Below are 26265 nucleotides of genomic sequence, written 5' to 3'. Positions count from 1 at the left end.
CTTACTTCATCATGCATCTGGCTAGCTCCCATCTTCATGCATGGGGTTGGATCCCATCTTCACCCATCAACCATTTTTTCTTTGGAAGGAAGATGCTTTGCTAGAGGACATGTTAGAAATCGACCAACAAAAGGCTCTTTCTGCTCCTTCAGCTCGTCTTCTTGTTGATTTGTTGGATGATGTTATGACCCCCCAAGGGGCCCCTTTTATAGGGAAAAACCCTGCAAAACTAGCCGACCACCATCCAGGGCTAGTTTGGCTGAATTTCTAGCCCTCTCCCATCAACCTGGGGTTCCACAAAATTAGGGCCTTTGGCCCATACTTCAAAGTGGGGTCCCAACCTTGATTGGCTGGCTCCAACTAGCCCAACCAAACTTGTACTGGACGACCCATGTTGTTGCCTACCCCCACCACCTTGTAGGGCTTGTTGCAAGCCATCAGCCTGCCCACAGTCCCATACCATCCATCTCGCCAATAAAGCGCCTCCTTCCCGGAAGGATCCCACCATGTGTCGCCATCCAAATCACCTCCTGGCCCATGCTCCAGGCCTTGGTCTTGCCCTGATATGTTGCCAGATGCTGTGCACATGCTAGCACCATTTTTCCTGCCTCTAGAGCTCTAAGTAGCCAACCATTGGTCTGCTCTTGGACTTGCCTTTGCCAATTGCCTTATCCATAGTGCTGATCCACGCTCCTAGATAGATCCAAGTACACCTCTTTTGATTGTGCTACCCACATGACAGCCTTGGTGTTGTCCATATGGCAACCCCTTGTTCACCATCTTATCCGTGCTCCCATGGCAGCAATGATGTTGACCCTACGGCCATCTCTCAGAACCCAGGTTCAATATATCCTCTATAAAGAAATCTAACCCTAATACTAACCCTAGGGAAAAAATCTCCTACTTGGAGGGAAAAGTTTCCCAAGGGTGTCTTCACAAAAAATATCTACTCATAACCTAACAAGTCATGGGAGCTCAAATGCTTGAATTTGATTACATACAAGTGCTTGCAATTCCATGGCCGCTCCACATTTAGTAATTTTGTCAGCACCTACATTAGGCTTGAGCCATGACACATGAAAAAACGAAAGCATGTCCATGCCTTGATAACTGCGGCTTAATGGGCACATCATTGATGAGTTGAATAATTTGGAAGGGTTTAAAGTTGCGATGTGAGAGTGTTGGACGTGTGACTCCACTTGAGTTGGTGGTCCAACCATTAAGCTACATGCACCCATCGTTGCAAGACACAGTGATTTCTCTGTAGAGTAAAAATAAGAAATCCTTCCAAGTTTTGAGGGAATAGAAATTATAAGCTCTTTATCATACACTAAATACTTGGTTTCGATTGGTATCAAAACTCGCGTCCTTCAAACGTGATAAGGTGATCGTGTTGCCCTAGTAATGCTATGGTGGCATACTCATCTGTGTTGGTTCTCACATCAAAAGGTTGATGCCACTGTCACCGTGAAATTGAGCCATGCAATTAGAATCAACAGATCGGTCTTACAGTCATACCTTTGAAAATTGAGTTTCCCAAAAAAGAAAGTTCCAGGTCGTTATGGTTATACATAATAATATGGGTTATGTAAGGTATATTCCCACACTTTTATAGTGATATAAAGCCATTAGATGAGGAATAGAAATAAACTCCACTATATCGTTGAATGGTCAAAAAATCATTACTCATGAATTGATGTTATTATATCATGTAAAACAAAAATTCAAGGTTTAAACTTGTTTGCGTGTATAAACATAGGGTTTCGTATGTAAATAACTTTGAGTACATTGTAGCCATTGATGACATGCACATATTTATTCAATTTTAAAGGCCATCCGATATATTTTAGTATTTAAAGTTACACCTAGCTTTATTTTCTATACGAAAAATATGTTTAAAATTTTGATAGACCTTTTCATATCCAACGTGTCCAAATGGCAACCATGTAAGTGTTGCTAAGAAAATGGAGGCTTTGTCATAGCTTTCAGTCTATGGGAGTATTTTCTCCCAAGTTCTTGAACAAGTAAACAATACCTGTCTTGAAGGGTACTTACATTGGATAGAGGTTCAAACCACTAAAAAACATATTCGCAACCCTAAAAGGGACACTTATATCCTGTTGAGCTACCAAATTAGTGTTAACACCACATTCAAAGTTCTAGATCATTTGGGTCTTACAATTCCAAGATGGTAAAGAAGAGCAAGATGTAGAAAATAAGACACAAAACCGGGCTGCCCAAGAAGCCAAAGAAGACACGACCATGCTACGAGAAGGCAAAAGAAGAACATTATCGTGAGCCAAAAGAAGAATGGGATCAAGCGCTATACCTATGTTTCCTCAAACCACATGTGCCAAAGATGCTGGAAACGAATTGACATCCCGTTTGCCTTTAACTTTATACTACATTACTGTAGGCATAAATTTTAATCCTAGGTCACATAATAGTACTCTAATATTTTTAAAATAAAATTTGGATCATAATAAAAGACATGATGAAGATCGGATATGAAAATTCATCGCATGTAGCTCATGACATTTTTGGTCTGCCTCTAGGCAGGCCTTAGTGAAGGTTCCTCTTGGCAAAATTCCGAATTTTTTTTAGTTTTTATTAGTGAATTGTTGATTGGTCCACTTGCCTATTTTTGTTTTTTATGATTGATTGAGGGCATGTGGTCTCCACCTATTCCTCCTTCTTTCTCTCTCTTTCTATTTCAAGCCAAGGCCCCCCTCCCTCCCTCTCTCTCTCTCTCTCCCCCTCTTCTCTTTGCTGCACATCCAAGTTGTCTCTCTCTCTCTCTCTCTCCCTCTCTCTCTCTCTCTCATTCTTTTCCAAGCTGCGCATTTGAGGCAAGCCTTATGAATGCTTTATGAGCATTCATGTCGTTCTTGTTATGTCTTAGAACACTTTCAAGTCCTGTTACCAAACTAGTGTTAAGCATATGCATCAAGGCTTCATCATGACCAACATGGTTGATGGCATCACAACTGCTTCTGGGGTCCACCTGGTGTGACCTTACCTCTTTGTTCATGCCAAAGGTGGAAGGCGTGCTGTTGCTTATGATTAGGCTGCTTTTCTTCTCCCACTCCCTATCTACTCTCACAAGGCTGTTGGATCCTCCTGGGTCTACTAGATGGCCAGAGCTGTGCTATTGGTGCTGCTGCTACTGTTGCGAGCGGAATGGGACCCTTAGAACCACCCACCCAGACATGCTTTGGGAAAAAGAAAACCGTTTTTGGTCATAGCTGGCCCAATGAGAAAAAGGGCCCCGGACGGCTGACCACAAAAGGACTGTATGGTCGCCCATGGAGTGGATAGTAGCAAAACAAATGGCGCAAAGCTCGCTTAAGGGTATTGAACTCTCGCCAACTACCCCACACGGCAAACTTCTGCCACTCAACCAATGGCCAGCTTTTGACATAAACTTGGTAGCTTTTATATAAAGACTATACCGGCTGGTGTGAACCACTCTCCCGCCCGGTCATCCTCCTATTTCTTACTCTCCTCCTTGTCCGGTGAGTGGTGTGAACTCAGCTTTATAGATTGGCCACCCCCCTCGAGCTGGGCCAAGTGGAAAAGCTAGCCCAATGGTCTGTAGGGCCCAATTAGGTCCAAGAGCAGCCCTCACCTGCCATGTGGCAGTCGGTGATTGCCTGGCAAACCTTTGATTGGCTGCCCCTGGTGGGACCTGGCTGCCACATGATCTAATGCGGAAGCATTGCTGCCTTGCAGGTCACATGGCAGCCTGCGTGGCTGTATGTGCTGCTGCGTGGTCTCCTGTATGCTGCTGAGCACGCCAGATGCCCATGACAGAGGATCAAAATCAGGGTAATGAGGACATACCCTGGAACACTTATTTGTCTGAGAAACAACTGTTGTTCCTGTTGGAACAAATGAACTTCCACGCAATGTGGATAATTTTGATGTAAAAAACGCTACTTGTGCTGTATTGTGCGATGGGGATAAACAGTATCTGGTGCCTTGGTAACTATGTTGCAGGAGACAAACACTAGCTGCAAGAGGTGCACATGTTGCAAATTAAATTTTTCCGCATGGCACACATCTAATATCCAAATAATACTAATCGAATTGGGCTCTTGAGGAGCAAGCCCAAGGATAGATGCTATATAATTAACACTAGGAGGCCATGCTATAGGTATCTGTAGTGACTATCTACTACAGTTCATGGGTGGAGTCTAATAAATCCATTGATATCTCTATTGCTATATAGGTGGAATCACAGCCACGCTCTTACAGCCAGCTTCAGTTCCACTCATAAGAGAGATCCAAGTACTGTAAAGGTAAAGTTCGTTCTGATATCAGTTCTTAAGGTGGTCCACATTACAGCCCATATACTGAATTAAGTTGTACCAAGCCCCACTAGCTAACGTCATACCTAGTCAACTCTTTTAAGTATTGTCTGGTGCAAGGGTTGTTCAACTCAAGATTTCATGAACTGACATGGGGACTGTCGTGTTTAGAAGCACTGCAATGTATATCTACAGCAGCCCCACTACCTTTCCATTGTGATGCATTTAACTCGATGGTGTTCTAAAGCAAACCCACTTGATTCTCGCATTAAAAACGTTCCTCTAGTGCCGTCTTCAAGCAGAGCTAGACTCCGATATAATTTTGACTGGAAACAGGCAGGTGGTGTGTTCCAAGCCAATATAATATGCTATGACCTGACGTACAGGTTGGCACTAATGGTGTGTAGTCAACTGATCATTCGTAAATGTAGGATGTGCTGAGGAATCCCTTCCATGTGGTCACATAACCTTCAGTTTTGGCTGATATACCTGTTTTTGAAAAGGCCGAACGTCTGAGTGCGAATCAAAGCAGTTGGCACAAGGTTATGAAATGAGGATGATGCATGCTAGTTGAGCTGCCCTCTTCCAAATCATATTTAAGGAGGATACGCAGAGCATCATGCGCATAGCTAACATCTGTTGTCCAGTTTGTCCTCGTCATCTGGTGGAATTTCTAAGATAAATCTCATCTTGAATGGAGTTGGACTGACCTATGAAGCACCATCGTGCATTACAACAACGTTAAGGCACACGGTAAATTTGCAACTCCGCTCTGTAAATTTACCCTGCGTTATGCCCAGACCATACTAGTGCGACTGCCCAAAATATGCCTGCACGCGGGGGCCAAACAAGTGGACCAATGTTATCATGATGTGCTTTGTCAGTATCTGGTTTGCCTATTGACAAGAGTAATGATTTAAAAAAGAGTCGGTTCCCACTTTCAATGACTGGTTCCCACCCCACCGAAAGTACAAACTCTTTCCAAAACAAACCACATTCCTTTCCCAGGAGTTGATGTACAAGATTCGAATGCAATGAGCTGAAAATACATGACAATGCACTTCAATACTACCCAGTGCCAAAACCTTGGCTTCAGTGAAAATTGAAGACTCATATGTACTGACCATGTAGCATAAGTCGAGGTTACTCCTTGCCAATAGTGAGCTTGCAAAGTGCAGAACTATAAACATCCTCCAACAGGTCAAGCTAGCCATGTCCACGTTTGCATACAAAAGCAAACAAGATCATTGAATCAACTAATGGACCTGCACTGTGGAGGAGGGCTTTCATGACTTCTGAAAGCAATTCCTTCCAGAAGCGAGTACAGCCAGGAAACCAGGGGCATAATTAATTAGCTATGCATTTGCTAGACTGGAGCTGTAGCCAGTTGATTTACAAAGGGGAAAGGATTTACGACTATATTTCTCTCAGGGTTAGAAAGATCGGTACTTCCTGAATGCTGTACAAACTCTGCCGGTGACATGTTTTTCCCATGACAGCTGCATATTAGACGGGCCTGTCTCTTGTCGGATATGTACATGACCCCACTGATAGTCTTTCCGTTAGGGCCCACACCAGTAGTAGAAACCCAAGGTAGATCTGAGAAAGACCCAGATTTCTGCTTATCGACTACACCTGCTTGTACATCTGAGACCTCCTGAGCAGAACTTTCACTAGCCAACTGACTGTCAACATTTTCTTCCTCTTGCTTCAGTCCTAACCTGACATTTTTTGAGGAGCCAACTTCCTGGGACTTGGTAGCCCTCGATTCACTGCCTTCTTGCTGAAGAATGACGCCTTCCATGTGAATGCTCGATGAAGGTTGCTCCACCACGCCTGAATCTTGAGGCACTTTCGGAGGAGCCAGGCTTTGGTGTCTTTCAACTGGCTTCCGGGTTAGGTTTTCTTTTCTTCTATCAAGTAGTTTATCAGATGGTGCCCTAGCAATGCTGGCTTGTGTAGTTACCACAGGGGCTTGAGGGTCCACCGGCTGGTTCATGGACGGTAGACTCTGTGCTGCTATCTGACCTCTTGAATCACATGTAGAGCTTGTTCGTCCTGATGATGACGCTGACGGCTTTTCTGCATCCTCTTTATCTGAACATACAAAATGAATGCTTTTTACACTTACGAGCAAAGCAAGGAATTGCGGCAGAACCCAATAGAACGAAGGTTAAAACAAAGCAATTAAAAGGTGCTGAGAACTAGACACAAACCTTGAGCGCATTGGGTGTCGCATTCGTTGTTGGGACGGTTGCTCACAAGGACACCTGTTGATTGGGCACATTCCCCAGAAGAAACAACAGGAAACCATGGAAAAGATCCATCCGGCACGGAAAAATGATAGGGAGTCAGACCAGAGCTGACAGGGATCGGGAAGGAACTGGGCAACTGCGAGGATGTGGGGGCTGAACTTTCACCTCCAGCGGGAACAGGATACTGCATGAAGCAAGGAAAAGGGAATCCCATGGGAAGAGGCATAGCAGCTGGTGCACCACCTGGTACCGGAAACGGGTAAGGAATTGGCAAAACAGGGAATGGAGGCGGATATGCAAGCGAATTGTTTGCCATGACCATGGGAGGAAACAGACAAGAGCCAGTTCCGACGATGCTATCCGATGCAGACTTTCTGTTCGAAGCTTCTAGCTCCCCCAAGTCATTCTGTACACTGCTATGTTCTTTGGTATCCCCACTCTCTGTTTCACTGCAACTGCTGCGGCAAGCTTTCCCTCTTGTATCTTCATTGGCATCCTTGGACATATTCCTCTCTACAACTGCGCTCTCCTTGTGAGCAGCGCTTGACAATGTAGTAGAAGCTGCCTGAATAGCATCAGAACTGTGGATCGTTGTCTTCGGTGCCCTCGAAATGCTGCCATGTCCAAGTTCCCCATTGGGCAGGTCCACTTTGCTATCCATCCTTTCCATCTCCAACACAGACTCCTCAGCCAAAACAGCCTTTTCAGCTCCTCTGGACCTCCTTTCCTTCCTGGCCGCTCCCGCCTTCCCACCCTTCCTCACCACTGCGCAGTTTCGATCTCCCTCTACCTGGGCAGTTCCTCCACCTTGCTCGTTGTCGCATTCAGGCCAACCCACAACCGAAAGAGATTTCCCCGTCGATAGCGCCCACTGTTTGCTGCCTAACCTCTGCAGGCCACTGTTTTGACTGTGGAAGCAAGAGGCGTCCTGACTGGTGACAGATGCCAAAGAATTCTTCTGTGACGAGTTCGACAAGCAGTTCCTCGTTTGGGGAAGGAAGCCCCTATCTTCTTTCTTAGCCTTTTTCTGATATTTCTCTTCGATCAGGCTCTTTCTTCTCTTGCGTGCCTCCTGCCTTCTTAGAGCCTGAAGCTCTTTCTTCCTCTGCAGTTCTAAGGCTTCCTGCTGCTGCTGACAAGATGTGGGCGTCGGCGTTTCAGGACTTTTCTCCAGAAGAGATTCTACGCTGGAGACCTGGCGGGAAAAAGGGGCCGACACACTTTCAAGTTGGGGCATCCCGTTTATGAAAACTCCATTGCTACTCGATCGCTTGATTGATTGAGGAGCTTCTTCGCTGCCTTCTTGCGTGGGCTGCACAGAAGCAGATCGCCGATTCCACAAAGTGGCAGAGGCATCCTTCAACTCTTGCTTGACCTCGACATGCATAGAAAGTTGGACAGATTCAGCACCGTTCTTTTGCAAGGCTTGCCATACCTGCTCTTGTGATTGATGGGCGGGATTTTCATTCTTCCTCTGCGCCTCCTTCCGGACTTGTATTTCAGCGGTCAAGGCATGATCCCCTGTTGCTATTTCGCCGTGAACTTTCACTCTCCTTAAAGGCACTGCAGCCTCAGCAGGAAAATTCCCTTTTCCACTAAATTCGTCCCCTAGAGGTGGACAGAGACCCGAGGGCTTGACTAAATTGGTCTTCCTCATCTTCGGGAAGGAGCATCCAAGAGACAATCCCAACCTTAAATCAAGCCGGTCGTCTTCCTCTACCTCGGGCGTCACCGTTCTCCCACCATCATTCCTCTCTTCATGTTGTCTAGCCGGAAAGAGGCTTTTGGTGTCTAAAAAGCTTCGGGAATCTGTCAAGGCAGAGTCGAAATCGGAAGAGGCAGCGGTTTCGCTGAGCATGTCAAACATTTTCAGAAAAATGCTTGACTGGGGCTCACATTCAGGGCGGTAGATTCTGGGCTACCTGAGGCCGACGGCGATGATGACCAGGAAGATGCGAGGAAGGAAATGCATTTCTATGGAGAAGGCCGAGAAGGGTGGTAGAACCGAGAGGGATGTGCATGCAGGGAGGAAGAGAAGGGAAGGAATAAAAGCAAGGGGGGATGAGGCAAGCAGAGGGAGAAGATGGGTTTACATAGTCTGCAGGGGCAATGGGCAAAAGGGAAGGAGGATGATGAAATGGAGGAGGGGAGGAGGAAAGGAGGGATTTTGGAGGAAGGGAAAGGAGGGGAAGAGGAGAGATGGGATGTAGTTGTTGCTGCAGAGATGGGAAGGAGAGGGATTTTGCTGAGAACAGAGGGGAGGGAGCTTATGGGCAACAAAAGGGCAGAGGGGAAGGAAGGGTAGGGGAAGATGGGATTCTGTGGGGAAGATATGATCTGTTGGATGCAGAAGAGAGGAGCTCTGAGCCCAAAAAACTCCCAAAAAGCTATGGAAGACAGGATGAAAAGCAGAGCAAGGGGCTGATACGTTCAATGGGCAAGGCAACAGAGCAAAGAGCAGATGAGAAACAGAGCAGGAGCAAGAGATTATTAGCAGAGGAGCTTAAGCTTACAATGTAAGAGAACAGAGCAAGAGTAGATGAAAAACAGAGAATGAATAGAGCAGACGTGATGAAGATGATGAGAAACAGAATATGACTCAAAAGATGAAGCTCAGATTAAGAAAAAAAATGACTCGTCAACACGTTAACTTTGTAATCCAGGCCTTCGGAAGAAGACGACCAGGACCTTACCTCATCCTGACGCTTGGCACCCCCTCCTCCCTCCACGTGCCCTCCCCCTCCACGTGCCCCTCCCTCCTGCCACTTGCTCCCCCCTTGGGCCCCACCCCCCCTCCCTGCCACCCACGTGGCTCCCTCCCCGCTCGCCAGCCGCCCCCCGCCCCTTTTTGTCATTTAATAACAAATTCTACTTTTTTTGGGGTTTTTTTTTTGTTTTCTATCGGAATTCTTTCCCGATTTTTGCGACTTCCCCTCTCGTCCTGCTGCCACGTGGGGGGCTGCCGCGCACAGCTCAATTTTTTTATTTAATTACACAAAATTTTTAATGTATAACAGCAGCCCACCATCTCAAATTGGCAAGTTGCACGTGTGGGCCCCACCCTCTAGGCTGGCTTGCAATAGCCACCCCCCGCCCCTCTGTGGGCCCGCCAACTCCCCGTACAATATAAATCCTCAATCGACATGTAGCCTCCACGTGGCCCAATATGGCTCGAATTTTCATAATAAAATTGAAAACTAAATACTATAAATCGTCCTGCAAGCTGCAACCAATAGCGTGCATCTGCCTTGACCCCCATTGGGCCACGTGTCCTTTGCCTAGCTATCCTGTACCCTAAGTGATATCCCACCAACTTTCCCTTTTTCAATTGGACCTTGTCTTTATAACACTGCTTTTGTAAATTCTCTTTCACACAACGACGTGGCTCCAACAATATCCCATGCCACAAGGCCCTTGTATACCTGCATTTTGTCACTTTAAGAGCAAAGGCCAACACCGTGAGCACTTATCGTCGAATGCTAACTCCCATCTACACCTGCCGAAAAACATGGGAACAAGAGATCCAATCAATGACTCAGTGTCAAGATTCCTATGGGCATGCACTAGGAAACAAGGGGCACACATGTGCCTACAACATTGCCCCAAGTGGCTGAATAGAACTAGAGTTGATCTGCTTTCAAAGGGTCTTAAAAAAGAAACTTTGTAGTAGCTAGAGTTCTGTCTCTAACTGGTAGTGCTAACAAAGGAACACACACACACACTCACAAGCAACATCAAATGCATGACCCCACCTAGAAGCCATAAGATCCTACATAGAACATCAAAGTGTTGGATGCATTTAAAGCTAAAAACTTTTGCAATGGTGTGTGTTTTCTCTAAAAGGAGAGGAAGATAATAAAGGCATTGATAAAAAGGTAATACTAATGCTTTTTCCCAAAAAAATATTTAATTACAACATTGATTATTTGAGAAACATTTGAAAAGTAGAAGTAGAATAAACAAGCAACAACTTTGATGACACCACATATACGTTGTCTTGCCCACAAATGTGCAACATTTGACAAGTCCTCTTATATGTTACTAAAACCTACACACCTTGGATTGTGCAAGGCCATGACAAGTGTTGGGCACTTGTGCGGTGTGCCAATTAATTAGTGGGTGGGTCAACATAGTATTTAATTGCCAGGAGATACTAAAAACATTATTTTACTTCTATTACCTAAGAAATAGCAAACTTATAGAATAAATATTACTTAGATAAGTACCAAAAAATTCTTGAGTGATGATATGGTGCCGATCAAATTTGTTTCCTTGGTAGTACATCTTGGTTGTTCAATACTAGCTTGATTGGACTTCTCACCATCTATTTGTTAGCCATGTGGCTCCTTTTGATCATGCATGGAAATCTTCCATGTTGCTAACGTCCCTTGAACTAGGGTTCCCACATGCCTGATACATCCTAGCAAACCACACCACTAACATCACAGTAGTATCACACTACACCTCCAAGGTAGTGTAGAAAAGTGTAGTTACTTTTCTTTATTAGGCATGCACTTTAACATTAGCTGAATTATGTGGGCTCTTGTCAAGCTTTAACATTAGTTGTGCACTTCAACGTTGGCTAAAGTTTGTGGGCTCCTCTCACCTCTAGAGCCACGTGTCAATTCTTTGTTGTGCCATCTAAAAACCTTATCAAGTTTATAGGAAAATGTATGCAAAGAGAGATCCCCAACCATTGCCGTTATAAGCTGGCACACAAATTCTCTAGGCAGTAAAAGCCATAATTCGCAAGAGCATCTCTTTTACAAAAAAACAAATGCAAAGAGAGATCCCCAAACGTTGCCACATTTAAGGTGGCACACAAACTCTAGGCATTAAAAGCCATAATTCGCAAGCCCATGTCTTTGTAATAAAAAATTTTAACCCTAGAATGCCAAACATTGGTCATCGTATGTTCCCTTGTGCATTTCAAGTTCATAGATGTGAACGGTAAAAGTATTCCTTAGGTAAAATCACTATGATAAATGCCATTTTTGGTGACTTGGTATACATGCTAATGAGCTCCTCCAAAAAAATGATTGGATGTATGATTCATTTTCTTTGAAAACAAATTTCTTAGTTAGCTCTTAAGATATTCTCAAAACTAGAGCATGCAAATCAGATTTCATAAGACTCATTAATGCAAATCTTGAAGGGTATAAAGGCACACATGTTTCATTCCTAGAAGAATAAGTTAATAATTTCCCATATAGGAAGCAAACAAGAACCCATGAAGAAATATCCTTCAATGCATGGCCCCATTTGAAGGCCACATGATCCATGGGTGTTATCTTTGATAAGGGATAAGGGGATGGTGCCAATATTTGGGGAGTTAAAGTACATTTTGGAGGTGTTGGAGGATGTGTATGGGTATACTAAATCTATGAAAAGGGGCTCCACTCCCTACATACTACCCTCCTCCCTCCTTTATTAATGAGTTCCAACTCAACTCCTCTCTTTTCTCTCCTCTTCTTCAGTATCTCTACTCTTGTCCCATTTGATCCCTCTCCTCTTTGAAATGGGGTATAGAGGATTTATTTTTTTCACAAAATGCTAAATGTATAAAGGGGTTGTTAAGGCCCTACAAAGACCAAATACAAAAATTGACTGATAAAAAAGGGCCGAGCCCTTAGCCTACGCTGAACATAGCAAACAAGCGCACCATAGGTGTGCACGTGAGCTCTTACCAAACCGCGAATCGAGGTTCCTACTTACCACCCGATCTTTGTGGGTTAGCACCCACCGGAGGTCTCTCAATATCCCTTCGATAGTTACCGCGATTGCTGTTTCATGACACCCATGACCTACCTCAGTACCAAACACAAGATTGTTCCTAAATTCCAATGTTGCAACCATGACTGTGGCCTTGATGTAGGACCAACATGTTGCCAATGAAGAAGGGAGGTTGGCATCTTCTCCTAGCAGCACAAGGCTCCAATCTAGAGCCCACATAGAGCTTGGACATAAGTCCTGAGGCATGAATAGGGATCCCAAAGATCTACCCAAGTTTTGAAGCCTTTATGAAATAGGTTGCGAGCCCTTGCCACATCATAAGTTCCAAACGGATCGTTGCAGAAGGCGAGGCTCCACCATATACTTTCATGGAGGCTCGCATCGCCTCTGAGTCCCTAGCGGCCTTTCCATTTCAATAGGGCGATGCACTCCTTCCAAGCAGCAACAACTAACCCTGTTGCTATATCAGATCCACAGATCTGCAATGGGAACCTCGATACCAAACAATCATACCCTAAAAGCCCATACCAAGAGCCCACTCTTCTACCCTTTTTGATCTCAATGAAGTGTGTAACCAACTCGATCCACGGTGAGTTTCCATTGAATAGGCAGGGAAGCCATTTAGAGATGAGCGCCTTGTTGCGGGGGTGGACGTCCGTCAAGGAGCCCCTAGGCCACTTTCTAATTTTGGGGCCTTGAGGGGCTCCCAGGGAATATGATGCATTTTCCTTCTTCCTCCTAGTTCAGCTCACATGGAAGGCTCTTAATAGCCTCTCAATCTCCATCCGGTTAGCTTTAGAGAAATTCCAAACTGTGACCACGTAAGTTGTAGTAGCTAAAAGCACGTGTTGAATTATAATGGTTCTAGCATTCCACCCCAACCAAGCCCCATTCCACCTCAAGTGAGCCCCAACGTGTTGAATTATAATGGTTCTGACATACCACCCCAACTGAGCCCCATGCCAATTTTTCAATTTAGCTTTGATTTTGGATAAGAACGAGTCGAGCCTCTGTTGAACCGGTAAGCCTAAGCTCAACGGTTCGCCAAGGTACCTAACTATCTCACCTCTTCTAATGAACTGGATTTGCAAATCCACCAACCACGAACATCTGTCGACCGTAGGGAAAAGTTTTTTGCCCAACTGCACAACGAACCAGAGGCCCTACAAAACTTCTCAACAATGGCCATTAGATTGTCAACATCCCCTTTTCTTCTAGAGAGAAGGAGATCATGCTGTTTGCGAGAGAAATTGGGTGGTGAGTTAGTTTCCTGAGTGGAGAGAGACCCCTTTGCTCAGCCCCACCACCGTGGCTTGCTTAATCCGATGGATGAGAGGAATCATACAAATTGTGAATAGAAGCGGGGCAAGGGGGCATCCCTGCCGAACATACCTCTTGAGGTCATAGGTTCCAACAACACTACCGGTAAGGCAACGAATGGCCAAAACATTCCTAAACAGGGTAGCCACCATTCGGGCAAAATGATCAGCGAACCCGATCCTATTGAGAACTTTTAGGATGAAGTCCCATCTTACCCAATCGTACGCTTTGTCGAGGTGAAAGCCAAAGAGTATGATCCTCTATCTTGAGCTGTAAGCATGGTCCAAGGCTAGCGACACATTCAAAATATTGTTGAGGATGTCTCTCCCTTTCACGAACCTGCTCTGCTCCATGTCAACGATTTCAGTAGAAAATTTTCTTATTATGATTGCCAAGGCTTTGGCGATGACCTTATATGAAGTTTAGCATGGTGATGGGTCGCCAGTCTCAGACCTTCATTGGAAGCTATCTCTTGGGAAATAGCTTCACCAACCCAGCATAACATCTGCCAAAAGAAACAGCTTCATTGGAAGTTGTCTCTTGGGAAATAGATCCACCAACCCAACGTTAACATCCATCGAAAGAAATCCCTTGTCAACTACTGCATTATCCCTGGCTGTGAGGTCTTCTCACATACAATCCCAAAACTCTTGGTAAAACTCGAGTGGGAAGCCATCTTGCTAGGGGCTCTGTCATTCACCATAGCAAAAAGGGCCGCTCAGAGTTCCTTAGAAGTAAAGGGTCTTTCAAGCACAGATTTGACATAGTCAAAAATCGTGGACTATAGGCCATCAAGGAGCTCATTAACTATCTAGGCCCATTGAATGTTCTCACTTGTGGCCTCTCCTACAATCGCAATGAGTTGTTCTTTAAAGACGTCTGCCACATGCCAAATTTCACTAATGAGATTGCCTTCACGATCCTCTGGACTCGGTTCGCTCCGGCTTGCATTTCATTGCTTGAAAAAAGTACTTTGATGGCCAGTCTCCCACCGACAGCCAGCACTACTTGTATCTAATTCGGGCCCATTCTACCTCTTCAAGTTCTTTTGCTTGCATTAAGTCTTCGGCTTCCACCTGTAGGGTGGAGAGGATTGGATTTGTAGGGGTGTGTATTAGGGCTGCCTTGATAGGTGTTGTCCTAGTTGGCCCAATAGAAGGGACATGCTCAGACATTGACACAAAAGAATTGTGTCTGACCCATGAATGTTGCTCACTCCATGACCAACTGCTCCAACCACTACATGATTGACCCATTTCATCTCCTCCAACTACTACACCAATCACACGTTGGTGCCATAAATTTTAGTAGCCTAATGATCGTCGACTACTATCAACATGTCATTCAATGACCATCCTCTAATTTTATTGTGTTACTATCTTTAAATCTTAGTATCTATGGATTGTAGGAATGAGACACAATGACAATGCATAATTCATTCATAAGCATTAATCCTAGTATCTACACAATGACTAAGATACTTCCTCATATTTCATTCTCTCTCCTATTGGGGCAAGTTGTGTGTTGATGTCTTTAAATCTTAGTATGTATTCATGTATGAATTCATTTTTATGTCAAAATCTTTGATTGATATGATTCCTTAGTGTCAAAATCTTGGAGGTGTTCTTTAATTCATACAAAGTTGCAAACATATCCAAGGCTTCTTTTGATGTTTTAATTGTATTCAATTGACTAGGCATAACTTCTTGTACATTTTGTTTGATATGCATAATGATATTTTGTATTGCATTTTAACCAATCTCTAGCAAGGGCAAGATCCATTGTTGATAGACCAGATAGTGTACCATCCACATATTCCCATGTATGTACAAGTATTATTTCCATTTGATACTTTCATATGCCATAATTTGAGTTGTCTAGCTTTGCTAAATATACAAGTTGATGTTGCATGACTTTGACAAGATGTTGGTGTGAAATGATCAATTTATAAGCAAACTCAAATATGTCTAGATAGAGTAAATAAAGCTTGAATCTCGGTGACTAAGATGTAGCTTGATGAACCATAGAGCCCAAAAATTGATTTTTTGGATTATGCTTTCAAAAATGGGGCCAAAATACTCAAAATTTCATTGAATTTTTTTTCTTAACTTGTTAAACCTTATGGTAAAGTCAGGACTAAATGTTCATGAAATTTGAACTAAAACGGGCAAAGTTTGGCAACAAGTTCTTGGATTGACCTCAATAATGACATCCAAAAGTAGTAAAAACATCATGAAAATGTGTCTTTTTTTTTTTTATGTGCTTGAAGTTTTGGTTATGGCATGAACCAAAAATTAGCCATATAAGCCCAAACATTGATGTTTTGACTTTTGCTTTCAATAATGGAGCCAAAATACTCAAAACATCGTTGAGAATGTTGCCTTAGACTTGCTAAACCTGGTGGTGAAATCACGACTAGATCTTTGATCAAATTTGAGCCAAAAATGGGCCCAAAGTACACTATAAAGTATCGACACCAAGTGCTTGAATTGACATTAATAATGACATTGAAAAGTGGTCAAAACAATGCAATAAACACGTTAAAGTTTTTTAGCTTAATGTACTTGAAAATTTGGTTAAAAGAGCACTCAAATAGAGACTAGACAACCAAGACACATAAACCTAAACCTACAAAAAATGGCACCTTGATTGAAAAGTTACCATAAGATATCAGAGTCAATCTATAAATAGGCTATTGTGGAGTCCAATCTTTGGAATGACCTATGGGATTAGCTATTTTATCCACCCATTGAAACTACCATCAACCAAGCATGAAGGAAAATGATCAGTGTTCTTGTGTAGAGGGTGCGTTGGTGAAGCACTATGATAGAGAGGCACAAGGTGTTATATGCTACAAGAGAAAAGTATTCCTATCAAGCAAAGTGAGGCCATTAAGCACAAAGGTAACAAGCACTGATGATGACATGGTATCATTTTATAATGTGGCATTGATATGGCTACCCTGCTTCCCTTGATGGTGGAGAAAGACGGTGCCACAGTCAAAATTCGACTAGATTTTGGCTCCTAACTTGGGAGAAATGTGGCCAGATTTTAACGATCGATCGGTGGTCATTTTGAAATGGGCTGAGGACTTTTGCAAGGTGGTGGTGAGTGAATTTCTTTGAGCTACAAGACATCTGGACTTACTATTGGTGGTATTTTTTGTGGCGTGCTAATTTCCTAAAGGCATGGCAAATGGTAGCTACGAAGATGTGGATGATGGCATAGCACAAGGTGATTGCAGCAGTGTGCTTAGGTAGTAGTAGTGTGTTGTGATAGCAATGGGTGACCCCAAACAATGATCTAGCATTGTGAACATATGGGCATCAGTAAAGGCACATGCAGCACGTATAGTGCTGAGGTGGTTACATAGGGGGGAAAGGTGGTGTGGTGACAAGGTGACTGTGACATTGAGGTAGCATGAATGATGAAATAGAGGTGGTGGTGCAAAATGTGGTGCAAAAGACACATCAACTATGTGTGTAGCATGCTGCAAGCTAATTGTAGATGCAGGCTTAGTTAAGAGCTAGTGTAGAGTTGTCAAGCTGTTTGTATGCTTCAAGGTCAGTACGGTTTCCACTTTAGGTGCTATGGTCTATGATCAAGATCAACAAAGCAAACAAGGTGAAAGCCAACAGACAACAAGTTTTCAAGTAGGGGAAAGATGATAGTCAAAAGGGAGAAAAAAACTCTTCGGCTAGTGTAGTCCAAGCTAGAGTTAAGGGTTTATTCAAATTCCACAACCATTTTGCCACATGCCATTATTTCATATGCTATTATGCCATTAAGGCATAATATGTCATACATCACTAGAAGTTCTTGCGGTGGGAAGCACTCAATCCTAGAGCAAGGAGTCTCTTTTCCTCCACCAAAAAGGCAAACATTTCTTCAAGGGGGAATAGATCCAACCCAAAAAATGATAGATCAATCAAGACAACGGGGAATAACTTTAAGCTTAGATCCTATCAATAAAAGTTCATACTAGCTTATTGAACAAAACAACAACATGGTTTTGTGCTAATGCGGTGGAGGTTATGTTCATGGTCCTAGGCCTCCCATGACCTTTTATAGAGGGATGGATAACAAACACATGCATCAAGAAGTGTCTATTAGTGTTAAATATTATATTTTCTTCCTAAAGGCTAAGATTGTGTTAATCTTATATTTTCATCCTAAAGGCTAAGATCGTGAGTTTTGGGTCAAGAATGGGACCTAGATAATTAGGAACCAAACCCTTTTAGTCTAGTTTTGGGGCCTCTCCTTTTCCCAAGATATGCATTCCCATCGAAAGAAACCATTTGAGTTAAATTTTTGATTTGCACCTTGCACTCTTTTTGCAAATTGAGAACATTTGTTTGACTTTAAGACAATTTCTCAGTTTGGAGGTGAAAAAGATTATAAATTGAGGGCCAATCCTTAAGTATGTGTCGTAATGGATCTTATTGTGGACCCTCCAAGTGTGCTCAGAATAGAAGATGGAGCAGGGAGAGAGCTAGATCCAAAGGTGTTCTACAAAACAACCACAATTCTTGCTTTCTTTCTGGCTTTGGTGGCCATTTTTTGAAAGACTTCCCACAAAGGTCTAGTTGTAGAAACTTTGGGAAAAATTACGGAGACACCAGAGACAGAGCAAAACAAGGATGAGAGTGTTGCAATAGGATAGAAAGAGATGCTAGAGGTTGACCAAGAGAAGAGAGAGCATCCATAATAGTATGCCAAGGGCAAAGGACACCAATAATGCTTTTGATGTGCTAAGGGATTAGGATATGGAATTGGATGATGATGTAGTGGAGGAGACACACAAACATATGAAGAATAACTTCTAAAAGTAGACAAAGACAACTTGGAAAATAAAATGAAATGCAGCCTTTAATTAATATAAAAAGTAGAAGGGTAACCCAAGTTGACAAGAAGGGTCCAAGAAAGGAATGTAGGTAGGTCTTAGAGAGATTAAAAATGTAGAGGTAAGGGAGAAGAGAAAGACGCTCAAGGGATTTTGTAATTTTACCTATACAAAGTCTTGTCTAGTGTGTGTTTAGTTTAAGAATAAGAGAAACAAAAATATTGATGTTCAAGGATTAACAAATGACTTGAAGACATTATTTCTAAAGAGATGGCTGAAGAGAAAGGGAATTACACCAATCTTGTTAGCTACAAGATTGAAAGTGGGTGGTGATAAGTTGAGGTGGAAAATCCAATAGATTATTAGTAACCAAAAGTGGCTTTTCACTTCCTTCCCATGAGGAAGGAAGAGGAGAAGAAACAATTTGATAGTTTTAAAATTGGAACAACGTAGTTTAAAAATTGGAACAATGCATTGGCTAAAGCATTCCAACCTGAGGGTTAAATGGTATTAGGATAGAATTTAGATAGGAAAAGTTGTCTTGTGAGACCTCTTCTGTTTATACTCTAACCTCTACTAGGGATAGGACCCTCTTGTGGGATTATATGTTAGCCCCTTCCCTTCCTCATCCATCCCTTTCCCTTCCATTTACTATACCACTTAGACCCTTTCCTTCCCCATGCATTCCCTCTTTCCAAAATTCAGCTCTCTTTCCCTCTTCCATACTACTCAACCCTTCCATCTACCATACCATTCCTTTTCCTCCCTCTTCCAGACTACTCAACCCTTTCATCTACCATACCACTCCTTTCCTCTTTCCCTCTTGATGGTTTCCTATAAGGAGTTTTCTATACCAAATGGCCATGATCTTGATACAAAGTACATGCTTTGTCATACATAGCCAAACAAAGTCTCTAGAAGAAAAGCTATGTCATAGACCCACTCTATAAGAAGTTTCCCATACCAAATGGTCGTGAGTTTGGTACAAAGTACATGCTTTGTCACATGTGCGATGTACTCAACACTATCAATTAAATTTGGGATGTGGTGAGGGATGACAAGTCGAGGCCTCCTCATGTGAGAAATATAGATTGGAAGAGGGCCAAGTAGGAGTTCCGTGATGATCCAGAGAAGTGGGACAAGTGGCAAAAAGCAACATGAGTCCACATATAGAGGGGAGGCACTTCACATCTCATGAGTGGTGGCAAGAAAGGACCCTTTGGGTGGTAAGTATGTGTGCTATATAGTTCTTTTGTAATTTTTAGCTTGATGTTTTTAATTTAGATTTGCAAGTATTTTGAGATTGGGCAATTTCCTACTGAGGAGGGGTAAGACACGCAGTTACAAATGGCATGTAGGATCTCTTGGAGAAGCTAAATTATAAGGGATTCCCTACCATTGAATGGTAATGTAGCAATGCCATGTAAGTCTCCAATCCTCCTTATTTTCAATCATCATAAACCTTCCCATTTTAAAACTCAACCTTTAGTTATATTTTCAACATTGTTTCAAACAACATGCTTAAGGCATGAGCACCCAAAACAAGGATGTAGGTGATTACTAGGGAGGAGCCAAGACCATAGGTGACACAGGCGAGGGTGTAGGCAAGATTAGAGACCCAGGTGAGGAGAATGAGGACCATGAGGATGAGTAGATTTAGCTTGCATATAGCTATCTTCACCTATGATCACCTTTTGGCCATTTTACCATTTTGTAGCTCTCTTTCAACATGTATCCATTTTTTTACTACCCTCTTTTGAAGGGAACTTTTGTAATACATGATGTCAAAGTTTTGTCTATTTTGCAAATTTTAAGCTCTCTTTTGATATGTATTAATCTGTATACTACCCTCTTTTGAAGGGAACTTTTGTAATACATGACATATGTGAGAATTTATGTAGTAATATTCCCACAAAGTTTTTAAATAAAAGAGACACAACATTGGGCCATATGCTTATACTAATGTTGTCAGTTACATGTAGGAGAAAATATTTTTAAATTTATGTTTTATCGGAATATGAATCGAAATGTGTCCAATACCTTGTAGTGGTGTCTGAGTATAGGTTGGAGCATGGGTGTGCCAAGGCACATCATTGGAGCCTGAGCATATTAAACAATGTGTCACAAGTAAAGGTTGGGAAAGACTCTAGAACATACTACAAAATTTGTGGTGTTGGGTTATTCTTATCAAATTCTCAGTTTTTTTGAATGTGATATGCATGCAAATTCCCATTTAGCTCCATGATCCACAATGCCAATACCTTACCTTTAGATTGTGATAGCAAGTGTAGTGCCAAAATACGAACCATGTAATGAACACCTCTTGAGTAAATTTTTTTGGAAATGTAGTAAGTCAATGTTTGTAGCAAAAAAGAAAGTACATTTTGATGTAAAAAGCAAAATAACATATTTGAATTCAAAAATAATATCCTCTCCACAAGATAGCTTTACATCAACCATCATGTTGGAATAAGATTACAAAGCTAGAGCTGTTTATAGTAAAGCTTCCACTCAACTTCATGTCTAGGAGCATCAAGCAAACATAGAAAACACTCTTAGCATGGAAATGGAGTAATGGAAAATCAAGGGCAATGTGATTTCCTTTAAAAAATTTGCAAATGGAGAATATTCTAAATGAAATTAACAACAATATAGTGGAAATCAACCATGAGGTTAACAACAAAGTATTGCATGCACATAATAAGAATGTCATAGTATATGAAGTATTATGAGTTAAAATTAGGTTGCAGTTTTTTTTAAAAATTTAATGGCCAACCATTCATTGAAAGGATAACCAAGGACCAATTCAAAGAAGACCATCTTAACAACCACTTTGCAAAGATGCATTAATCCTAAAGCAATCACATTAGTTGTCCCTCTTTTTTGTCATCTACATGTTCTTTGGGTGTTGTTGCCCTTGTTTTTTGTCATCTATACATTCAAGATAAATATTTATGGTGCTTCTTATCTTTGTGTTCTATCTTTTGGTGTGTAGGATTTTCACCATTGAACACCATGAAGCTACTCTCAAGATAAATATTTATGGTGCTTCTTGTCTTTATGTTCAATCTTTTGGTGTGTAGGATTTTCACCACTGAACACCATGAAGCTACTCTCAATATAAACTCAAACAACAAACTTAATCATGAATGAAGTAAACAAAAGGGTTGAATTTGTGCATTAATTTACAATCTGAGTATGCCTATTTTGCAAAATCCTTAAAGGCTTTTTGCACTTTTGATGGATCACTATTTGATAGTGTCTCATCATACACATACCTGGGGGTTCTATTCTTTGGCCCTATCTTCATGATGAGATAGGTGATGCAGGCCTACTTGATCAGAGGATACGTCTCTCTTGCCCAACTGGCGAGATATTTCTTCCACTCACACTTTTAAGATGCACAACTAAGGCTCTACTCTTCGATGCTTTGGTCCAACTAGCAAACAACATGTATGGCAACCACATGTGAAGGAGGTGCCACTCCACCCTACAAGTGACATACCCAAATCTCAAAGCATCCTCCATAAGTCCCTCCTCTACATACAAGGCATATGGAATCTTGATATTAGTAAATTGGCATCTTAAGTGAGGCTAAACATAAGCTGATTACAAATCAGCTACCTTCAGTGGTGGTGATGAGGAATACCACCAAGGCCATTATATTCTAGCTAGCAATCCTCATCGGCTGGAGGAAGCAGGGTGGAACAACTTACTCAACCTAGTGGCATAAACAACTCCCTCTTGAATAGAGCATCTCCTCGAGCAATGGAGAGGAGCAAAATACATAGGGGAAAGATCCCCCACACTGTGGAAGAATCTCTATTAATAGGAATACCAAGAACTGTGTCACCAAATGTAGAGGGTAGAAACTCCATCTCCAAGATCAAATAGGGGAGAGAGAAAGATCCTACAATTCAAGCATGGCACCAGAGTGCCTAGAATTTCTTCCTACTACAAAGGCAAAGAACAGGAAAGACCCATACTCTTCCTTGAATTAATGAAGGGAGACGAAAGAGCTAAGTGGAAGTGGGTTGCTTGGATGAAAGACTAGGGCCTAGGAGAGGATTTGAGGGAGCTACATGAATGGCCTCATTTAAGGTTGGATCTAGAGCATCCTTGGCCATGACTGAGTGGGCTCATGGGAATCACTAGTCACGATAAGAACATGGATAACAATAGACCCAGAGTGGAGTCCAAGGAAAGAGAAGTGCCCTCCTAATCTATAGGTTAAGGTGGAGCAACAACTCTAACTTTCACCCAATGTAGGGCGGCTAGTGCGAGATGAGTAGTTGGTGTGATGGAAATTTGGATGCACAATTGGTGCCGAATATGTAGGAGGTTCCATAAGAACACTCTATTGAGGATAAAGAGGGACTGCACTAGAAGATTTCTTGGGTCTTTCTTCTTCTTTGGGAAATCTCTAGAAAAATGCCCAAAGTTCCTACACTCTATTTAGGAGCTTCCACAAGATCACTCTATTGAGCATGAGGAGGGGTTGCACTAGAATATTTCTTGGAACTTTTCTTCTTTTTTGGACAATATCTAGCAAAAGGTCCTACATATGTGACACTAGTCTTGCCTGCCTACATCATGACAAGCTAGGAGTAGGTGGGAAGGATGGGATAAGAGATAGAAAGGGGCAAGGAAGCAAGAAGGGGGAGGAGAAGCAATGGGGAGGGCTACCATAGCTAGCACATGTGTGTTTTTCAAAGCATAAATGTTGAAAAAAGCCCCAAAACATGAAAAACATAGAAACTAAAGCACCAAATGGAATATGAGTTCAAACTTCTTGCAATCATCCTTCATTAATCTTTGTTCCTATTTGCCTTCTAGTCACTTGTTGTACTTTGGATTTGTTGTTAGAAATAACGAGAGTGAGTGCTCAATGGAAGAAGCTTATAGGGGAGAAGGAGAAGATGAAGAGACACCACACAAGCAGATATGGATCAACATATCCATCTCATATTGATCGTCGACCTTTAAATTATAAGGTGCTCCATGCAATACACATAGGTTCCACCTACAAAATAGGGAACCAAGTCTCCACAAATTTATCTAAATCCTATCCTAAATATATTTCCCTCCAATCACCTTGATGATCAAATCTCAACACCCCCTCTCAATATGAAGCGAGGAGTATTGCACTACATCAAGTGATATACAGAATAGGAAAAGCCTTTATCAAGCAGGCTTATTACACAATTTTGGATTTGCTAGGAGACATGGTAACATTGCATGTTGGCCTTCCTCACACAATGACTAACACAAGTCTGCCACGCTTGTTTAACAATGCACTCCATAATTAGAGTATTATATTAATTGAAGTAGATGACTCCGTGAAGTTGCTTGTCCTCTTGATCCGTATACATTGCATGTTGGCCTTCCTCACACAATGACTAAGATAAGACTATCACCCGTGTTTAACTGATTTGCACACTTCCACGAACATTCTTGGTGAGTCTTTGTATACTTTACCTTCTCCAACTCATGAGGATAGCAACATCTCCTCTATATTGCAATGAGGGCTTTCCTCTAAATGATGGTGGATGTAAATGAAGATAGATGGTCTCACCACTTGCTTTACACGAAGGTCAAGGATAGTGCCTACTTCATTACAAATGTCAAATGTGAGCATGAGCGGATTGAGTCCATGAGGTAGATGGAGCGAGAGCAACTTGACTCGATGGAAAGAGTAGATCGAGACAGTCTGCTAGTCTTTGAATTGCATTGTCGAATCCTTGTCTTCTCGTAGGAAATAGGTTAGTGTTCAAGGAAGCCTTTTCTCTTGTGTTTGAATGATTTCATGCAAATTGCAGCTACTGTTATTATGTCGAATTGGAGCTATTGTTATTATGATGTCCAATTGCAGATACTTTCATATGATGTCGATTTGGGTTTGTTATTATATCGAATTGTAGCTAATAGAAAGACATATGGGTTTCATGTGATGGTTGATTGTCATCTTTATTTTTTATGTTGTGGCAAAAAACACTTGGGTTTCATGAGATGATGAGTTGAAGCTTTATTTATTATATTGTAACTCATAACATATTGGTTTCATATAACGTTTTTAATATTAAATGGCAGCTTTGTTTTTGATGTTATCACAAAAAGCATTTTTACATTTCTTTTTAATCTTTCATTAACATTTTATCAGGATTTCAAGGGCGGCTTTCTTTATTTTATAGGCACCGAAATGAAAGAACAAATTGAATTTATAATGCTTGCTAGAAAGCAAAGAGCTGAAACTTTGTATTCATGCTAATGATTGCTAGAAAGACAGAAAGCTTAAATTTTTTATTCATGCTTTACACAAGCAAGTCTCATGGAGCCTACAATTGAGTGTCATACACTCATAGAGCCCAATAGTCACTCTGGTACTAGGTAGTCTAGCAAGGACCTCCTCCTTGTAATCACCGGCCTCATTGTTAAACTAGACATTGAGGTCGGGCACAACATTATCCACTTTAAATCCCAGGCAAATGTTGTGGAGGATGCAACAAGCTGCCACAACTTGCGGAAGGAAGTTAACATCGGGCCTCCAAACGGGGTTTTTAAGGAATGGCTAAGTAGCTTTCAAGCATTTGAAAGCCCTTTCCACCAGAATATGGGTCGAGGAGTGTATGAAACAACCTGAGGTCATCTGGTGAAATGTAGCCTCCATTTGCAAGAATGTACTCCCGATTTCAAAATCACCATTGACATATGTAGCGCCATTCAGAATCTGTCCTCTCTCTGTGAGATGGTATAGGCTAGAATTCTTGAGGTCTCAAATCATTGATAGACCGTGCCCATCCAGTGGAGATGTCCAAAAAATGCATGTTGGCATCCACAATAGCCTGGAGGGACATGGAATACCTCTAGTTGTTGTCTCTCTGTGGAGTGTGCCATTCATTTGGAGGCAACTCAATCTCGATGTGCGTGTTTTCAATAGCACCGTAGCAATTGGGGAAACCATCAAAGCACCTAGAATCCTTGCAAGCTTCACTGTTTGCATGCTTGCATCTGTTTGAGGCCGCCAGATATGAAATCCTTGATGTGCCTTTCAAGGCCAGCGTATGAAATCCTTGATGTGACTTTTCAATCCTTTCATGAATTCAAAATTGCTACACCACTCAGCCAACTGTAGACTTTACCACCCCATAATGTTCAGACAAATCCATTAGCTTCATCCTCAATACCAGCCGATGCAATGCAATGGTAACCTTCTTCTCCACCATTGAAACTTGTGTGGGTATGGAGAGGGGGATTTCTTTTTGTGAAAGGTATAATCATAAATGAAACGGTATATCTGCCTGGGTAACCTCACGGCCACCTCGAACCTCACATCATCCTCATCGATATAGTGGAAAGAAATTCTGCCATAAGTGCAGGGACCTTAGCTTCACGTACCATAGGTCGTATGCATTAATCCTCCTACGACTGCTTTTGAGTCGAAGGAATTCATCCACTATTGATGTTGTTGTATGTACCAAAAGTGCTTGCATTTGTAGCTCCAAGTCTTCCTTATCCGACTCCTCTTCCTCGTCTATGCTTTTTTCCTTAGCTACACCCTCGACATTGGCCATTGTATGGTGAATGGAGTGGGTAGATATGGATTGCATCAGCTGTAGCCATTGTTGAATACACAAACCAGTTTCCATGGCTGTGGCAGTGAAAGATGCAACCATTTCAGAGTCCGTTTTTGAAGATGGATGCCTTACAGGGTAGGAGTAGATGGGCGCAGGGATGGATGGATGAGTTGCTAGAGGACTACTCAGTGGAAGAGGCATTGCTATGTCCAGGGATGATGTGGTCTCTA

The 26265-nt window shown here is 42.2% G+C and overlaps 1 protein-coding gene across 1 annotated transcript; it reads right to left on the bottom strand.

Annotated features, from left to right (window-relative positions):
• Positions 1–4801: 4801 nt before the first annotated feature.
• Positions 4802–9155, bottom strand: LOC147886284 (uncharacterized). The gene is made up of 2 exons (XM_087395585.1): positions 6527–9155; positions 4802–6407 (listed from the first exon to the last, which is right to left on the bottom strand). The coding sequence occupies exons 1-2, from the start codon at positions 8430–8432 to the stop codon at positions 5677–5679; spliced, it is 2637 nt and encodes an 878-aa protein (XP_087251711.1). The 5' UTR covers positions 8433–9155; the 3' UTR covers positions 4802–5676.
• Positions 9156–26265: the final 17110 nt, after the last annotated feature.

Source organism: Dipteris shenzhenensis, chromosome 24 (genome assembly GCF_047967505.1).
Source record: "Dipteris shenzhenensis isolate YYH24624 ecotype China chromosome 24, Dip_SZ_1.0, whole genome shotgun sequence".
NCBI lineage: Eukaryota > Viridiplantae > Streptophyta > Polypodiopsida > Gleicheniales > Dipteridaceae > Dipteris > Dipteris shenzhenensis.
Note: the sequence above shows the minus strand (reverse complement) of the source record. Positions and strands in the feature narration are given on the sequence as shown.